This window comes from Helianthus annuus, chromosome 1 (genome assembly GCF_002127325.2).
Source record: "Helianthus annuus cultivar XRQ/B chromosome 1, HanXRQr2.0-SUNRISE, whole genome shotgun sequence".
Lineage (NCBI taxonomy): Eukaryota > Viridiplantae > Streptophyta > Magnoliopsida > Asterales > Asteraceae > Helianthus > Helianthus annuus.
The window spans coordinates 5,557,242-5,575,992 of record NC_035433.2 but is presented as its reverse complement, the minus strand read 5'-3'; the positions used below and the strand labels follow the sequence as shown (position 1 = coordinate 5,575,992).

Genomic DNA, 18,751 nt, shown 5'->3' with positions numbered 1-18,751 from the left:
ACTTTAAATCTAAGATGAGAAATGGAGAGACATTATAACTAAATATGAATTACTTTTACCATAACTCCGCGGCTAGAGGATTCTTGAGCCGTAGGTGGTTTCTCCAGCTGATTAATGAACCACCTAAATACACAAGATAAAAATGATAAATTAAGTAATATATGATGTTTCTGAGATCGTTCATAAGTTAATGTTTCAGTTGCATTATCATGATATACATATCATCATATATAAGTCAGTTGAATTATACTTATAATGCATACAACTTCATAAATCATTTATTTAAAGATTTAGATTATAATACTAATAATGTTATTATAATCATAATTAACGCCTTAGTTCGTAAAAAGGTTACTTAAAACAGACTAAAAAAATTCACCTGAGAATATTCACATCTTCTTCATGCAGGTAACTCGGAGCCAAAGATTCTGCATAGGCTAATAAGGAAGCTGCAATATATAGACAGATGTTATGTAAACTAACCACATTTGTTTCTTATAGAGATGGCATTCCCACCAAGCGTCTATTTTTAAAACATTTGACCCGCTAAATTGTTTTACTAAGTAAATTACTTTTGAAATAATATGGTTTCCATAAAGAATATTAAAATGCACAAAAAAGTGTTTGTGGGTCAACCGACCCGGCAAGTAGTGAAAAGTGACCTGTTACCCAACCCACCCATCCTGGCATCTCTAATTTCTTATCCGTCGAAGGAAGTGTTGAAATCGAAATACATACATAGGTTTTTGCTTGCGGCGGCTCTTCTTTCTGCAGCACCACCAGGTAAGTTAGAAAATTCTGCTTGCAAGCACTCAAGAAATGCATCGATAAAACAAGCATTTTCATCTGCACAAAGAGATATTGGTCAAGAACATTTTAAATAAGTACACGCTTTGGCCCGTTATATGTTTTGACCTAACAAATGCATATACTGATGAACTGATGATGTGTATGAAAACAATTATATTTATAAAGTTGTGCTCACATGTAAAAATTGGCTAGATTAATTACCTTCAGATAGATCAGGGTCATAGCATGCGAGATTGGCGACTATCTTGATTAGTAAAGATGACCTCTGAACCCGGTAAGGAGTACGAGGAGCCTGAAAGTTACTCCATGTAGAATGTTGGACGTTGAATGATGAGTTCAAACCCAACACCAGTCCAGCTGCTGATGTGGGATTAAAATCCACAACAATCTCCTCTTCGGCTGGCTCATGATCATAGGTACACCAAGTTGATATGAACTCTCTTTGAGGTTGCAAAAAGACTCGGGTCAAAACTTTTTTCTGCACGGGTGTACAACAACAATTACAAATTAGACAAATGTATGTGTATAATATATTAGAGCCATCAATATGGGTGGATCAAAACGAGTCAAGGGTGGTTTGGGTCAAAACGACGTGCAAACATAGTTTTAATCTTTCTATTCCACTTTTTAAGATATAACAAAAATAATCTGACATAGTTTAATCCTTTAGCTTAACCAAATTAACTCATTAGTAAACGGGTCGAAATTGGCACTTCTGATCATGATATTTACCGTTTTACACATTTCAAATTGTGAAAACAGCAAACTGACGGAAGTTATATCAATCATATGTAATCACACAAATAAGTAAACATATTTATAAAAGCTTACCAAGTTCAAGACCATGAAAGTTCTGAATCTAGAGGCACCACAGAATATTTCAGTTACTTTCATTGCATTAAGTAGCAAAAGTCCCCTTGGATGATGGCCTTTCAAATCCCCAAAACACATCATCTTTAGCACTTCAAGGACCTAAAGAAGTTTTTTTATATATAAGCAGAATTTCCACTAACTATTCTTAAAAAAAATTAAGAGATTAATAAAGCCAACCTCAGAAACCGCAGACTCAGCTGAACCCTTGATTTTAGTGGAAGCCATATCCATAAAAGATAAGCATTCTGCTTGAAAAAGAAGTAGCATCTGGAGAAAGAACCATGATAAGGTACTAAAAAAGCCTTGAACAAAATAAAACATGATACAATAATGTCTACACATGATTGGACTTACGATGGATAAAACTTTCGATTTAAGCCTATTAACCACACTTGAAAGTTTTGGATCATCATATTGTGATAGTTTCAAGGTGTTTTCAACCAGCCGAAAAACAGCACCTCCACCACATAGCTCCTGGAGAAAAACAGTGTCAAATATTATGAAAAAGAAAATGTTTATTGTGCTCAGAATATACATTTTCAAAAGGAATGATTTAGAAGAACAAAAAAATTGACTCATTTCATTTTAAGCTATTGTTTTGTTTGACCTTATTCTGAACAAGGCGCTCCCGAAATAATATCTGCAGTTTGCATAGCGATAGAAGAAACTGGAGAGAAGATTCGCAAAGATGGAAGAGACAGTTATTTATACGCTGAGTTGTCAGCGTCGCTTGAAGAAGATTAACATTTACACAGACAGCATTAAAAGCTGCTATTATGAAGTCATCAACCTGACCAAAAAAAATGTAATCATCAGCCACCCCAATTCAACAAAGGTTACCAATACAAAAAAAAAATAGAGGTTGCAAAATGGGTGAGTCAGACAACAGGTCAAACGGGTAATTTGTTGTGCGGTCGAAACATGTCAAGTTGGCTTATAATTTGTTATTTAATTTCAAAAATGTCAATTCATCTAAAGAAATGATCTAAGAGGTTTTATGAACTTACAATATTTTTTTGGCAATATTAGAGCTGTTTGACGTCTTTCTAGTTTAGTGATTTTAGATTTGCAGTTTGACCAACATGAGTAAAACATAATCTGAATCTACCCATAAAGCGGATATAAAGATTTTAACAAAACATGTTACCTCAGGATGTGCAAGTAGAACATCAGCAATGACTTTCCACTCCGAAGAAATTAAAGCTTTAAATAAATACATACTATTAGACAACAATGTTGAGTACAGGACCATAAGGCTTGAGCCATTGATTTTCTGGAACACCAAAGACCAAAGTTATGTTTCAGTTCTACATAAACAGAAAAAAGAAGTAAAAAACTGAAAATAAATATGTAAAGAAAAGTGTTAAACCTCTCCGAACTGACTAAGAAAACTAATCAAGTTAAATATCGAATCAAGCATCTTCTTCTGTACACTAATATCTTCAGCCAAAACCTACAGAAGGAAAAGTCAGTTATTGTCTTATTGTGATGTAAAACACATAATTTAAGCCATCAAGAAGAACAAGAATTTAAATTATTTCCTACTGCATCTAACTTTAGAAATTTATTAGTCTGATTGTGTTTATGTGAAAGTGGAGGTGCATAATGTGCCGGTTAGGTAACATATCAAAACGGGTTCGGATTGAAACAGTTTGTTTTTCGGGCGGGTCAAAATGTTCCCACTCGGGTTGGGTTTGACATGAAAATATTGTGTCAAATTTACTCAAATTATAAATATAGGGTAAATTACACTTTTCGTCCTTTATGTTTGTATATTGCAATGGATAGCCTTTAACTTCAATAATTACAGTCGCAATCCTTTATTTGTAAAACGTAATACATCTTTCGTCCTTTAGCCTTGTTAAAGGACTAAACTGCCCTTAAGTGAATAGACTTAACTGAAAATTTTAACCTTGTTAGTGCTAAAGGACGAAAGATGTATTGAGTTTTTCAAATTGTGACTGTAATTATTGAAGTTAAAGGCTATCCATTGCAATATGATACAAGCATAATGGACGAAAAGTGTAATTTACCCAATAATTAATGTGATTGTCATGATTCTAAAATTTATAATTTTTAAATAAAACGAGTTAGTTGATTGTATGCATTTAAAAAATCATTCGACCCGTTTGAGATAAAGTCACAACCCAATCAATTGTTAGGATAAGAACAAAGTGGATGGAAGTTACAACTTACAAGTTAACACTATGACATGCACATACTTGTGAAAATAATTAAAATAAGTATGTGCATTCTAGACAAGTTTAGGGACTCGGATATACCAAAATTGGTGGACCTACTTTTTCGTATATTTTTACCAGTTTAAAGACTTCAAAATGTACCAAAATTATGTAGCGAGACTTTTTCGTACAAAATAAGAAAATAGATAATTTGAAAACTAAATTTACTAACCCGCGCAAGTGCTAAGTGGTGAGATGAAATGTCACATAGAGTATGCAAAAATCTTAAACCGCTTAACAAATTTCTGAAATGCTGCTCATCTACGGTAAGTGATGATACTTCATTCGATATGTGCTCGACAAGATGTCTTGCTAGATTTTCCACAGTAATCTGAAACAACAAGATGTTAATCGCATTGACAAATAGATAGTCAGCAGGCAATACTTGAGATTAATATTTAATAAATAATTTAGAGAGCTTAAATGATTAAAATAAATAACAAAGTCTACCAACCTCAAATGATGATCCATTTATAGTACATTTGATGATACCATTTTCAGCATCTCTTATTAGGCTGCCAAGCTCCTTAGAACTTAATACATTAAACTCTTTAATAGCTGAATACAAATCAAGTTGCTGCATATCAAATTATTCCACAAGTCAGAGTATGTGAACATCAGTGAGTTATATGGACTGAAAATAAAACTCTAAGACTAAATGAAAACATAAAATACAAAAATCAACTGTCACGCCTTCAATCGCCATCATTTTGCTATCATTTTCAATTAGAACTATAATTATTTTTGTATCATGAGCCTATAGTCGCGATCATTTCAAATTTACATACTATAAATCCACAAGAAGAATCATATGTCTACCTAAAATTTGCTCCTAATATGTGACTCAGAAAAGATTGAGTGATGTTGTAACTTATAAGGAGATGTTTGGATTTATGTATTGAAGGTGTTTATATGATACTTAATAATCATAATCAAATAATCAGTTGTAATATGATGATCCATTGATGCTTAAATGTTTGGAAAATTATGATTTAGCATGCTAATAGATAAAATGGTCAAAAGAGATGTTATTTGTGTAAAAAAGTAGCAATGATTTGAAATGGGAATAAATAAATGAGTTCCAAAACACAAATCCAAACATCCTTGTATAATTAATCATGTTCATGGTCCGGGTTTTGATGGTTTTTAAGTCAAACAATGAGCCAAACGGTTAGTAACGATTTATGATAATTGTAAGTCAAACCAAACCATTGAACCAAACCGAATCAAACCAACTCGTTAGTAACCGTTTAGCTTTGCTTTGGTTTCACGTTTGGGCGTATTGGCCTTTATGATATAACATATTACATGTAGAAATTAGTTTGGTAAACAAGGATGATTGAACAATGATACTTTGTTTAATTGTTTTGGCTAAATAGACAATAATTTTCCTAAATTAATAGAGTTTTTTCCTAAACTAGTGTTGTTGAAAAAAATATTTACCAAAATGGTGTTGCTAGAAAACTATTTACCAAAGTGGTGTTTTCTTGAATATTTACTTGTTTCTCACTTTTATTTGATGACTCCCAATTTATTAAATAATTATTAATTAGTGATTTATTCATGTTAGTGGTTCTCTAACTTATATTTTATGGAATCTTAAATTTAATCTATTCTTTTATTAAAAAAAACTATCGGAAAAAAATACTTAATATAAAAGTTGCATTCAAATCGTGAATTTAATAATTTAAGTAATACCATATGTAATCAATATTTAATAAATTACAATTTAACCGGATATACATATAGTCAATTTATATTTCTTTTACTTAATGGATAGACCAATAAAACCTATGATGTTTATATATATATATATATATATATATATATATATATATATATATATATATATATATATATATATAAACTCAAATAAATCTGTATAAATCATTAAAATTAAAAAAAAAACATTTAGCAAAATAAGAAAAAAAAAATAGCATTTGAAGTATGTAATAGTGAATGTTCATCAAGCTGCTCCAATTAATATTTCATATAAAGTATTTTCGTTATGATTTGTATTTGCCTACTCTATTTCCGAAGCAATGAACTTCGGCTTACCCGATATCTAATTATGTGAAACCCGATATCCAGTATACTAAATCCGTAGTACCCGAATAACATTTTGATCGGTTAATTTGTTTGATTTCAGTTAGTTTTAACTAATGCATTAGTCTATATTTTGTTGTTAATGTAAAAAAAAAAAAGAAATATAAAATAAGTTGTATGTATATTTGAGTAAAATTTTATTTTTTAATATAAATTTCATAGGGTATTACTTAAATTATTAGAATCACAAATAACATGCTGATTTTTAGAATAAGCATTTTTTTCTCGGTAGATTATAAAAAAAAATACGCTTATTTTAAAATTAATAAAAATATAGGTTTAAAGAACCACTACCATATAATTAATTAAATAATCACTAAATAATAGTTAATAATTATTTAATAAATTTTAATCAATTGAGAGTCATCCAATAAGATAAGGAGTGAGAAACAATTAAATATTCAAGAAAACACCATTTTGGTAAATAGTTTTCTAACAACACTAGTTTGGTAAATACTTTCTCCACCAACACTACTTTGGAAAAAAAACTCAAATTAATAAGTAAACCAGATATCAGGTTGTAAACCAATATTATATAGGAAAATCGGCTGCAATGGAAGACTTTTTTGTTTGAATAAATCAAAACTATTTAAGCAACTAATGACAAAGCCTAGTTTTGTAAAGTCCAAAAATTAAAGGCCCAAGTTCACAACTTGAAAATTCACATAATAAAGCCTATTCACAATTCGGTTTGGTTTCTTACAACCATTTTTTTAATCTAAAAATCCTAACCAAACCGTTAGTACAGTTTGAAAATTCACATATAATAAAACTGACCATGAAACCAAACCAATAACCAGATGAAAAATTAAAAGAACAAACTTAGAAAATTGACACTTTTAAAAAGTTACCTTTCAAAATATGAACATAAACTAAAAAAAAAAAAACAATTTTAAAAATTAAGCAGGTAATGATCAACCTCTTTATTAAAGGAGTGGGCTAAACATACCCCCTCCTTAAAAAAACACTTTAAAAGTTGTCAAATTCTTCTCCTCTACCTTTATCCAAAAATATAATAATAACTCTTCCCTCTCTTATATTTTAAAATGTGTACTTTTTAACTCTCTTATACATAAAATGTTTTCTTTTTAACTCTTGTATGCATAAAGAAAAGTTGTCAAATCCATTCTGAAGCTAAAGCACATGTAAATATGAAAAAAACAAAATAAAGGTTTAGCTGTAAATATTATAAAAGTTAAGGAGAGAGTACAACAAGTAAAAATAAGAAAATAGAGGGTATGTTTAGCAGCCCTTTTATTAAAACAAGTCTTATTCAAGGTAACCCCTTTAATTAAATCCGTAGTATAAAGGCTGACACGTTATTTTCGTAAAGTCATACAAACCAAGGGTTTATAATTTAAAAAAACAAACACCATATTCAAAACCGTATGTGACCTCTTCTTTAAAAATATAAGAGAAGAAACCAATTAATAGAAAAACAAACTCAAAACAAGTAAACATAAAATATTACTTACTGGTGTCATCTCTTTCCTGCATCTTTTGGCCACCTTTTCGGTCACCATTTTATCTTTTTTAGTAGCAGAACTTAAGAAAAAAAAAACACCAAAAGAAAAATATCAGAAAGCAAATAAGCATTTCAATTATCAAATAATAATAATATATGTTCTTAACAATCAAACAACATAAACCCTAGATTACCGTCTGCAAACAAGAAATTATTGACAAAAATACAGCAAACATCAAAAGATTTTTGTAAGCAAATGTTTTTCGAAAACGACAATTGTAACTTGCGCTACGTCACCTAATTATTTAACATGAGCATTGAATGTACAAAAAGTTATTAATTTTAAAGAAAAGATTGTATTTTCTATATATATTATTTTTTCTGTAAAAACATTGATTAAATACTTTTATAGTGTGATTGAATTATAAATTTTTACTTTTGTGAGGAAAAGGGATGTATAGACTTGCCTTTTTGATAAATTTTAAAGCTTTGGTCTTAAAGATTTTAATTATAGGAGAAAAGTAGTTAAAAATAAAAAAATATAACTATTTTGGAAAATATGTATTAGTATTTTTTTTTTTTGACAAATTTATCTGTGTTTTACGATTTAATTAAAAATATCACTTTTTTTCAGTGTTGTAAAAATCGCGACTAGGCGACGATTAGTCGGCGATTAATCGCTAGTCGTCCAGTTACTGAGTAATTTTTCTTAAATCGGTCCATTAACCGACTAGGTCCGACTAGGCACGACTAGGTCCGACTAGGCCAGCCAAAAGTCGACGATTCCAGCAAAAAAACTGTATATTCCGGCCAAAACCTCTAAATTCCGGTAAGTTTCCAACCAAATCATTTGAATTCCAACAATTAATCATGTATACTTAAATAAATGAGTTGAGTAAGATTTAAAACCTAGTTACTTAAAATATTTACCTATAAAAATGTATATATTTATACATAAAACTGAAAATTACATATAAAAAAACCCGATCCGATTAATCCTGATTAATCCCGAGTAATCCCGAGTAGTCACTAGTCCCCACTTCACCGGCCGACTAGCGACTAGCGAGTTCTCCAACCTTGCTTTTTTTAAACGGGTGTAGCAAGGTAACTTGGAAAAGGGCCTGTATAGAGACGTGTTATAGAGACGTGTTTCCGGTAAGTTTTGAATCTGAGATTTTCTATTCAAATCATGATCATCACCTATAACCTAATGAGCGGATAAATATAATGATCTTTATACCGATTTCATAATTTCAAAATCCCTCAAACGAACTGATCATAAATAATTAATTGTTAATTATTAATTATTATTGAAAAATTAATTGTTGGATTTTAATCCTTTCTTATAATTGAAAAAAATAACCGATTTGAGAAAATAATTATACAAAAATTAATTGTTGATATAAGAGTACAATTAATAGCTATCGAACTTGTTTGGTGTGATTTTTGAGTCGGAACAACACATACTAAACAATGTATCTAAAGTCACATTATATGAAAAGATCATTTTTGTTATGTTAAAACCTAGATTTGAACAATTGCGTTTAGATTGTTTGCTTTTTATGAACAATGAAAACATAATTAGTGAAACTCAACATAAAAGGACATAAACTAGTGCGTGATAATCGTATTTAAAATTGAGTAACTAGCTTACCTTGATCTTTGAAGTGGACTCGGTCCAAGAGGTAGACGTTTATGAATCATTTCTAATGTTGATTTTCAACACAATTTGAGATCTGTTGTTGGATTGATGATTCTGATTGTATGAAAGTCGGAAAAACTTTGGTATACCTCCCCTTTAGAGGTGTGACGGGAATTAGATATATAGGCGTTTTTTCTGATGATGTAATTTGATATGTAGAGTATTCGATGTAATTGGATTCATTTCACACTGAGAAATTACGAAATAGTACATGTAGTGACGTATGACGTGTACACAAGACTCCTCGCATTTTATTTATTATTCTATTTTGAAAGAAAGATGAATTGAAATCCGTTTATTGTAAATCTTTTATTAGTTGGCAACATTTAAGGCATAGTACTAGGCATGTGGTAACACTTTAACAAATAGTTTTAATGTATAAATAATGAATAATACAATGTGAGGAGTGAGTAGAGTCTAGTTGTCACACCCCCAAAATCCACAAGCGGAGTATCACCGCAGGGAGCGTGACTGACCAGGATAAAGCCACCAATCATATTGAACAACGTATTAAAGTAATTGTAAAACCAACCACAATATAATTGGTGTCCAAAACAAATTAACTAAGTTCAAGTTATCAGCGGAAGCATAATGTGTAAAACCAAAACATAAGTTTTAAAAGTTCAAATGTTTAACATGGAACACAATAGTCCATGTCCCACAACGACTCCTCCTTCTCGTGCAAGCTCCATAAAAGTACCTAACAAACTGCAAGGCATGTAACAACGAGTCAACAACAAAGTTGAGCGAGTTCACAGTTGGTTGTCCATTTTAAAGTTGTTCTCCAAAAACCATAAGTTCATTCGAAAACCATGAGTTAACCATTTCCTTGTTTCCCAAACCATAACCAGTGGGGGCTTCCCCATGTTAACCACTAGACCCGTTACCATATCGACAACTGGCTGAGAAAGTTGTGCCCTACGTCAATGTCTATCATCATTGACTAAGTGCCCAGATCCATTAGTACACGCCCGTCCTCCCGGCACGGTGTGAGGCTTGTCAACCCTAATAGCGCTATTAACTAATGACTCGTTCGCCATTAGCCCGGCGATTAAGTCGATATAAAAATGAGGGACTTCATGATAGAGTTTTGTCTAGTAAGTTATAGGTTGTCATCCTTCCTACGGAGGAATAGAGGTACGTAATCTACCCAAGGAGAATACGCAGGTTTAATGCTGTCATCCTTCCAATGGAGGATGGAGGTACATATTCTACCCAAGGAGAATATGCAATTCCGTTTTAGTTTCTTAACCCATTCCCAAACTGCCGGGAATCCCATGCCTTATAGAAAGTGTGAACTCACCTTAGGTTAGCTCGGCAGATACACGAAAAGGTCACTTGAGCTATATGTGGTCAACCACGTCCTAACATGGTTACCATACAAGTCAGTTCTAGGTTCAAGTAGTGCACATAAGTTTTACACATAAACTAACAGATTGCAACACGAAATGATCACGGCAAACATATTCAACACGTTTACAGTCAAATACATATCATATCCGAACTTGTGCGACTCAACTGATTGGGCTCGCACAAGTTCATTAGTCCAACAGCCCTGTGCGCTTTATTAATTGAAGCCCAATGGTACCGGCCCAAGCTGTTGTGCGTCCAGCACATCCTTGTGCGACTCACAACGGGATGTGCGATCCAAACACACCCGGCCCAAATAACATAAGCAATCCAACATGCATACGACCCAAACAAATAAACATTATTCAACTTGTGCAATCCATTTGGCCTTGTGCGACTCAGGACCTCTTGTGTGACTGGATATAGGGCTTTAAGGCCCAACAGCATAATAAGATTCATCAGATGTGTGTGGCCCAAGACTTGTGCGATCGACACCACCTTGTGCGATCCACTTGTCTTGTGCGATCATGCAGTTCTAGCTTGTACAATGTGCTTAAATAGTTGCACCAATCTTGTGCGACTGTCTTGTGCGATTGCCCTTGTGCGATCCAAGAGCTTGTGCGTTCAGCTCTTGTATGACTAAGGGACTTGTGCAATCAGTTTTAATTATCCTGAAATCATGGCAATCAGTTACATGGTTTCCATTTATGCAATTTATCAATCAACAAAACGAATAGTTTCAAATCATGCATATCTCGATCAAATCAAGCAATCATCATTTAATTCATATAAACCCTAATTAACATCCAATCATGACAACAACCTATCATAACATTCAATCGGGTTAAACACTAGGATTAACACGTATCATGTGAGTTCAAACACATCACAGCCGATTTACATACATTCAGTTCTAGATCATCTTTCAAATCATAGCATCATCAAACCCTATATTGATCCATATATACTACACATGTGCGCCGATTATATGCACACCAAAACCTTAACAGTTTACATCACAATCAATCGCATATCATCCCTAAATCATCATGTAGAACATATAGATCACAACATCATGTAACATACAATCAGTAGTTAAAACACTAACCGGTTAGAGAAGAGAGCAAAGATTGATCCGAGCACAAAAGCTTCGATGGAGAGGGGTGTGTTGTCGTCGGCTTTGAGAGGGAGAGAGAGGAGAGATTTAGGGTTTGCTAAACTTTGTGTGTTTTGGTGAAGTGTAGGATTTATACTAACACCCTAGGTGTTATGCGAGCTAAGGGAGTGGGCCGAACCCTTCATGGGTTGCCCTTGGGTTTCGAGTACAAATAGTGTGGCCCGAATGGGCTTGTGCGATTACCTTACATACATACGTTACACAAAAATCACATAACACATAGCACTTATTCATTAAAGCCAACATATCAACTTCTCATATAGATTTCATACACGTTACATTAAACACAAGGATAGGTCCAGAAATATGAGTTGTCACACTAGTATTAAAGGTACATGATATGTTTTGTGACTATTCCACAAACGAAATGAATAATTATATTTCTATAAACAAAACGACATGCTTACTCTAATTGGAACCGTTTGAAAGAAGGCAATATATGTTAGACTGAGATGATAAGATTGTCATTTTGGACAGAGGAAGCTTTGTTTAACCCAAAGGTGACAACGTAACAAGCCTTGATTAAGAGAAATGAAGCATGTCTTGTATACCTTCTAGACGTTTGAGTCCCCTTTACGTATAGTAACTTTGTCTCCGTATATATTTTAACTCATACATACATGTCATATTCATACACGCTTCTTATTTGATATCGTAACCAATACAATATATATGACAAAATCGAAAACAACACATTATTTGATTGGCTCACAAACAAATAGCAAACTGATACCAATCACATGCGACTAAAATATGTCCTTCCCATATAATGTTATAATTATTATTTGAATAATATAGTGTCCTTCCTAACCTAATTACAAGTATTTTAGTCCTAATTGCAAATATTATAGTTTAGGTCGAATAATAAAACTTAAGGAATATTGGATTTTAATAATCCCAACTATTCGTCGTTGGCCGCCAACAATCCCAAATTCAAAAATAACCACTGGCAGTCCCAACTATTGACATATTGGCCACCAATGGACCCTGACTAACAGAACTCTAACACCGTTAGTATCCGGTCGTCGGAAAACCGTTTTTGTCCGGAAAAAGGTTTCTAAAGGTCCAATTAAGGTTATAAAGAGATTTGGGACGAAAATGTTGAGTTTTCCGGCCAAAAAGTTGAGTTTTCCGGCGAAAAAGGAGTTTTCCGACGACTTTAATAATTAGGGCTTTTACTAGAAAAAAGGTTCCCAAAGGTCCATAATATGGTTACAAAGAGGTTCGGGACAAAAATGTTGAGTTTTCCAGCAAAAAATGAGTTTTCCTGCCAAAAACGTTTTTCCGGCGATCGGAGACTAACAGCGTCAGGGTTTTGTTAGTCAGGGTCCATTGGCCAATATGTTAAAAGTTAGGACTGCCAGTGGTTATTTTTAAAGTTGGGACTATTGGCGGCCAACGACGAATTGTTGAGATTATTAAAATCCAATATTCCAAAAATTAAAGAGTGATGTGTGTACACACACATTACAAAACAAACCACTTTCGCAACAGAAATCCCAAGATAATCGGTCAGTTAAGAAGGTTCCAATTGGTAATCCATCTATGACACATCATAAAAAACATGTTGTGGGCATGTTGGACCTACAAAGAAAAGATTATTTCAAAAGCCAAAACATGATCCTCTAATCATGAAATAAACAAGTTATGATCTACAACTCTCCCCAAAGATAGTGAATCTTGAACACTAACAGAACATCTATTTGAATATTCCAAATATCTACCTCTATTCAATGGCCAAAGCCATGTTGAAGACAAATCACTATTGTTGAAGACCAAGCCTTTGTTCTGGCCTAAACAGATGTTTGGAACAAGTCAACAGCGGTTTGAAGGACAGTTGTTTTTATGTAATAGTGATTGCTTAAAAAGAGTTTAGTATGTTTAATCAGTTGCTTATTCTATCAGATGTTTCTCACATCTGTGGAATCATTTATGTTAAGAATGTTTGATGTCACTATCAGGGTGATATCAGCCCTGATTGCAAACAGACGTTTGCACTTAGTATAAATAGATCTCACCTTTTAGAGGTCTATATTTTCACATCACTTGACATCCTTATTGTACGAACAGAAGGGAGTGATCAGGCTGAGGGGGAGTTTGTATAATCATTCTTGCAATTTGTAATCGCTTGATTTCAATATAAAATAGTTTGATAAACTTTCTATTCTTGTGTGCTCATTTATATCCACTGCATTTCATCTTTCCACTTTCATTATACTTCATTTATTTACATCAAATACTTCACTTATTCACACACCAAAGCACACAAGTTAAACCTCAAATCCTAATAGTAGTTACCAATGGTATGTATCAAGAGACCAACAATTGTTTTTTATGTTATGGATTACAAATGGAGTTTAGTGGTGGCAGTTACTAATTTACTATGGAAGTAACAAGATGATTAGCAATAAAATGTTCAATTGACTTTTGCCGATGAACTACCGACAACATTTTCTGTGACTAGATAATTTTAATTTAAAAGATAAGTAAATAATATTGTTGGTATTATGTATATGAATATATAATGTGTAGATAATTTAGAAAAAGTACAGTCTAATTAGAATAACAATATATAAATATATAATATGCAAGAGAAAAATCTAGGTAAGTAGCGGGAAGGCTGTCTCATGGTAGGACAACTGACTTCTTTAGGCGCGACACTTTTTCAATGGTTGCCAAGAGCAGTTCATGCATTCCCATCTGCTCAGCGTGAATCCCTCATCACGTGCCTTTGTATCCCTCTATATAGCCCGCACCCCCACCTCTAGACAATGAGCAAAAGATTAGTAGTTTGTTGACATTAGGGGTGAGCAAAAGGTAAAACTCGACCCGACCATTACCCAACCCGACCTGAGAACCGAAAACCTATTAAATCACTAACCGATTCACTACCTAAACACATAGATCAGTTCCGGGTATTTTTATTTAGGGTAGTTCGGTCCAAGTATAAAAAACCGACCTGAACCTATACAATTTTCCTCATATTCATGTTCTAATGTAAACCAAACAAAACCCTACTTGAACGTAACAAAACTCTACGTAAACCTAACAAAACCCCCTGTAAAACATGTGCTTGAAACCGCCTTCAACATTTGCCCACTAAATCGACTACTTTCTACAATTCCAATACCCACCAATATTATCATGTCCATTTACACTAACTAATAAATAAATAAACAAATGGAGGATGCATCAAGTTATGAACTGAATATTGAGATTAAATTCATTACTGCACCATTTAAACATAACACTTCCTCAAGATAGCCTTTCAAATCCCTTAGGCACTCACCATTTTCATCCCAAAAAAATGTTCCAAAACAAAGTACCAATCGAACCCATTGTTCGCCTAATAAGTTCTAGCCAACACCAACACCTATAAAATAGAACATTGAACAGGTACCCATCAAACCCATTGCTCGCCTAATAAATCCTAGCGAACACCAACACCAATAAAACATAAATAGATAACATACAACATACCAGCATCAATATGCACGTAGCCGAGATTGGGGAACACCACTGTAACGCCCCAAAATCCGAATTTTATAAATTGATAGTATTTCTTCTATTATATAGCATGAAATAATAATAACTAGGCTATTTATAAGTGTACATGTTAAGAATATGTATATGATTATAATTGTTCGATTATCTTATAGAATGATAACTAGGAATACTAACCTAGTTAGAATGTAAGTGACCTCTTCGCTTTAGTTAAGAATGCATGATAACAAAGGTTAACTATAAAGTAAAATGCTCAATATTTGAGGGACCAAACTTGGGCAAGTGGAAAAGTAATAAAAAAGGGTTAACACAAACACACACATCAGGGATGTGTGTGTGTGTGTGTGTGCGACGTGAAGAACAGGAGAAAGAGAGGGAAGAACAAAACCCTAACAACCCAAAAATCAGCAAATTGGAATGGAAATCAAGGCTAAATCTTATGCATGGACCTAAATACATGATTATCTAGCCTTGCTAAACATGTGGTAAGTCATAGTTTTTGATTTAATGATTTTTACAAGTATGGTTATGTGATATATCTTTGATTTCATATGAAATTAAGTATGAGGATGTGTTAGAATCAACAAATAAGACTTGGATTATGAATGGTTTTGAGTAATTTGATGCTTAGTGGTGAAACCACCATTGATGGTGAGGATGGCGACATGGGTATGTCAACCATGTCCAACCTTTGTTCAAATCCTTGGTAGCTTATGTTGTGTGTGATCAATCCTTGTTAGTTATGTTGAACATGGTATGAAATTGAATTGATATTTGACAAAATGACAGTGCACGTCCTTTAGGTTTAACTAAAAGTACAGTGCACGTCCTTAACGTTTAAAAGTTGCACTGCAAATCCTTTAACTTTATTTTCGTTGCATTGCAAGTCCTTTATGGTAAACGGTGTTAATTTTAACTGTTAAATCCCCCATGTGCCTCCCACATGAGGGGTAGATCTGTCATTTCCCTTCATAGGTGACCCCTTTCTTCTTCCTAGGTGACCCCTTTCTTCTTCCTCTCTCCCCCTGTCTCTCACCACCTGCACCTTAAACCCACCTCCACATCCACCTTCAGTTCCACCGTCAACCAACAACCACTACCTCCACCGTTACCTTCAGCCCACCACCACAACCTCCACCGCCAACATCGCAAATAATTGGTTCGAATTAAACCAGTTGACCAATCCTTCAAGATCAGTTCCCCCTTCACCATCCCGTTGACCTGCAACTCTCTCCGACGATCCCGACTCAAACCATAACCGATTAAATGACACCCTAAATCGCCTCCTCTGCCCTTGTTACTCTCCCCGACTGCTGAAACCAACCGTCACCATCACCAACATTTCTCCGGTGACCACAACGCACAACCGACAACCATTTTTCCCCCGTTTAGACTAGCCGTGACCAAAATCAGTAGTCTCCAATGTTCTGCAACACTCACCGCCCCTCCAGTTACCTAAAATCATAAACTTGTGTGGGTACTGTTTAAATATTAAACCTTCAAATCCTTAAAAGAAATGGAATGTATTCTAACAGGCTAGCTTTTTTATGTTTACAAGCAGGTCATAGAAACGGAATTGATCTTGAAGGAGGAACTGATGTTGAAGGATTTGGTCAACTGGTTTAATTCGAACCAATTATTTGCGATGTTGGCGGTGGAGGTTGGGGTGGTGGGCTGAAGGTAACGATGGAGGTGGTGGTTGTTGGTTGACGGTGGAACTGCAAGTGGAGGTGGAGGTGGGTTTAAGGTGCAGGTGGTGAGAGAAAGGGGGAGAGAGGAAGAAGAAAGGGGTCACCTAGGAAGAAGAAAGGGGTCACCTAGGAAGGGAAATGACAAATCTACCCCTCACGTGGGAGGCATGGGGGATTTAACAGTTAAAATTAACACCTTTTACCATAAAGGACTTGCAATGCAACGAAAATAAAGTTAAAGGATTTGCAGTGCAACTTTTAAACGTTAAGGACGTGCACTGTACTTTTAGTTAAACCTAAAGGACGTGCACTGTCATATCATCTTGATATTTTGTATTTTAGATGATTGAAAACAAGAACTAGAAAGAAAAAGTATGAAGAATACTTGTACATTATGTTTAAAAACTTGTACGCGCGCCAAGTGTTTGATTAAATGACTAGGTGAAGTTAGAAGGTGAAATTGTATGCAAGAAATTGGTAATTAGATATAGAATGTGATAAAGAGGCGTTTGATAGTAAACTAACATGAGAAGTGCATTTAGATATAGTTTGTTGCTAAGCATGGATCATGGGGCAAGTGTAGAATTATGGAGGTTTCTAGTATGGTGTGTGCAAGTAACTATGATCATGTGGTTAGATGAGTATTGCACTATGAGTAAACTATATGCTTGTTGAAATGTTAATGAAAGCCGAATGTGAAATGAAATTGACATGATCGTTCATATGTATAATTTTATGTGCTAATTAACAAGAATGTGGATGCAATGAAATGAAAGTATAGGAATCATGCCAAGATGGATGGAAGCATGAGGAAGCGAATGCAAATACGAATGCGTAAGGTAAGTATTTCCCGGACTCCCTCTTTAGTAGTAAAGAGATTCCTTACATAATAAATGTTAGTAATTGTGTCGAAACGTGAATTTGATGATGATATTAAGTATTAGTACCAAGTGAGTGATTATCCGGAATCACTCCTTAATGTAGTAAAGTACGGTTATGTACTAATTATTAAGTATGCTATTGGAATTTAGAAAGGTATGGGTATGTAGAAGTAAAGGTTTCCGCTAAGTCGATCAAACTGTAACACCCCGTGTTTTCGAATGTCAAAGTCAAAGTCAAAGTTTGACTTCTTTGACTATATTTAGTCTATTTTCATATTTTGTATTATGTGGAGTAAGTGTTGTCTAATTAAAGTGATCGAATGTTTAATCAATACGACTGTTTATCGACCATGAATAGTAGGAAGTAACAATGCGATAAAGTTAATCAATCAATAATCAAGCTAATCGACTCATCAATCGAACTCGAAACTCGAATTATGCGAAATTGGTATTGTATTACGTGTGTGTGTGTGTGCCTTATGTGTTACTTGTGCGTGTTTACTTTATGTTATGTGTGGTGGATCAATCGAATCGAAACTCGAAACTCAATCGAAATCGAAATCGAATATGGATTATAGATGCTTGTATGTAGATATAGTAGTTGGGATTAAAAGTAAATGAATAGGAAACTCTATCGTACTCGTATCGTCCTCAATCGAAATCGAAATATCAGGAATCGTCGCTCGAAACAACCAAGCAGGCTGTTGATCGATCAGGCTACCAACCGATCGAACAGCCCAGCCGATTGGACAGACTGTCCGATCGAGCAGGCTGTCCGATCGGGAAGCCTGGCCGATCGGCCAACCCTTTCCTCTTTGGGAAGCCTATAAATAGGCCTGTCATTACCATTCTTTCAACTTTTGGAAACTCCCTGACCGGCCAGCTCGTGCTCCCCTTCTTTTCTCAGATTTCTTCCGATTTCGGTAACTTTTCATCCTTAATCTTGTACTTT

At 34.1% G+C, this 18,751-nt stretch overlaps 1 protein-coding gene across 1 annotated transcript; it reads right to left on the bottom strand.

Annotated features, from left to right (window-relative positions):
• Window positions 1–38: 38 nt before the first annotated feature.
• Window positions 39–9,198, bottom strand: LOC110928966 (nodulin homeobox-like). Its single transcript, XM_022172078.1, has 14 exons — window positions 9,149–9,198; window positions 7,689–7,691; window positions 7,505–7,574; window positions 4,378–4,500; window positions 4,096–4,254; window positions 3,053–3,136; window positions 2,831–2,956; window positions 2,291–2,473; window positions 2,038–2,157; window positions 1,861–1,950; window positions 1,012–1,288; window positions 739–846; window positions 380–449; window positions 39–123 (listed from the first exon to the last, which is right to left on the bottom strand). The coding sequence occupies exons 1-14, from the start codon at window positions 9,196–9,198 to the stop codon at window positions 39–41; spliced, it is 1,548 nt and encodes a 515-aa protein (XP_022027770.1).
• Window positions 9,199–18,751: the final 9,553 nt, after the last annotated feature.

Coding starts and splice junctions, on each gene's coding strand:
- LOC110928966 (XM_022172078.1), bottom strand. CDS start 9,198: ATGATTCATAAACGTCTACCTCTTGGACCGAGTCCACTTCAAAGATCA. Junction 4,255..4,377: donor TAAATGGATCATCATTTGAG/GTTGGTAGACTT, acceptor TTGTTGTTTCAG/ATTACTGTGGAAAATCTAGC. Junction 3,137..4,095: donor ACCACTTAGCACTTGCGCGG/GTTAGTAAATTT, acceptor TTCCTTCTGTAG/GTTTTGGCTGAAGATATTAG.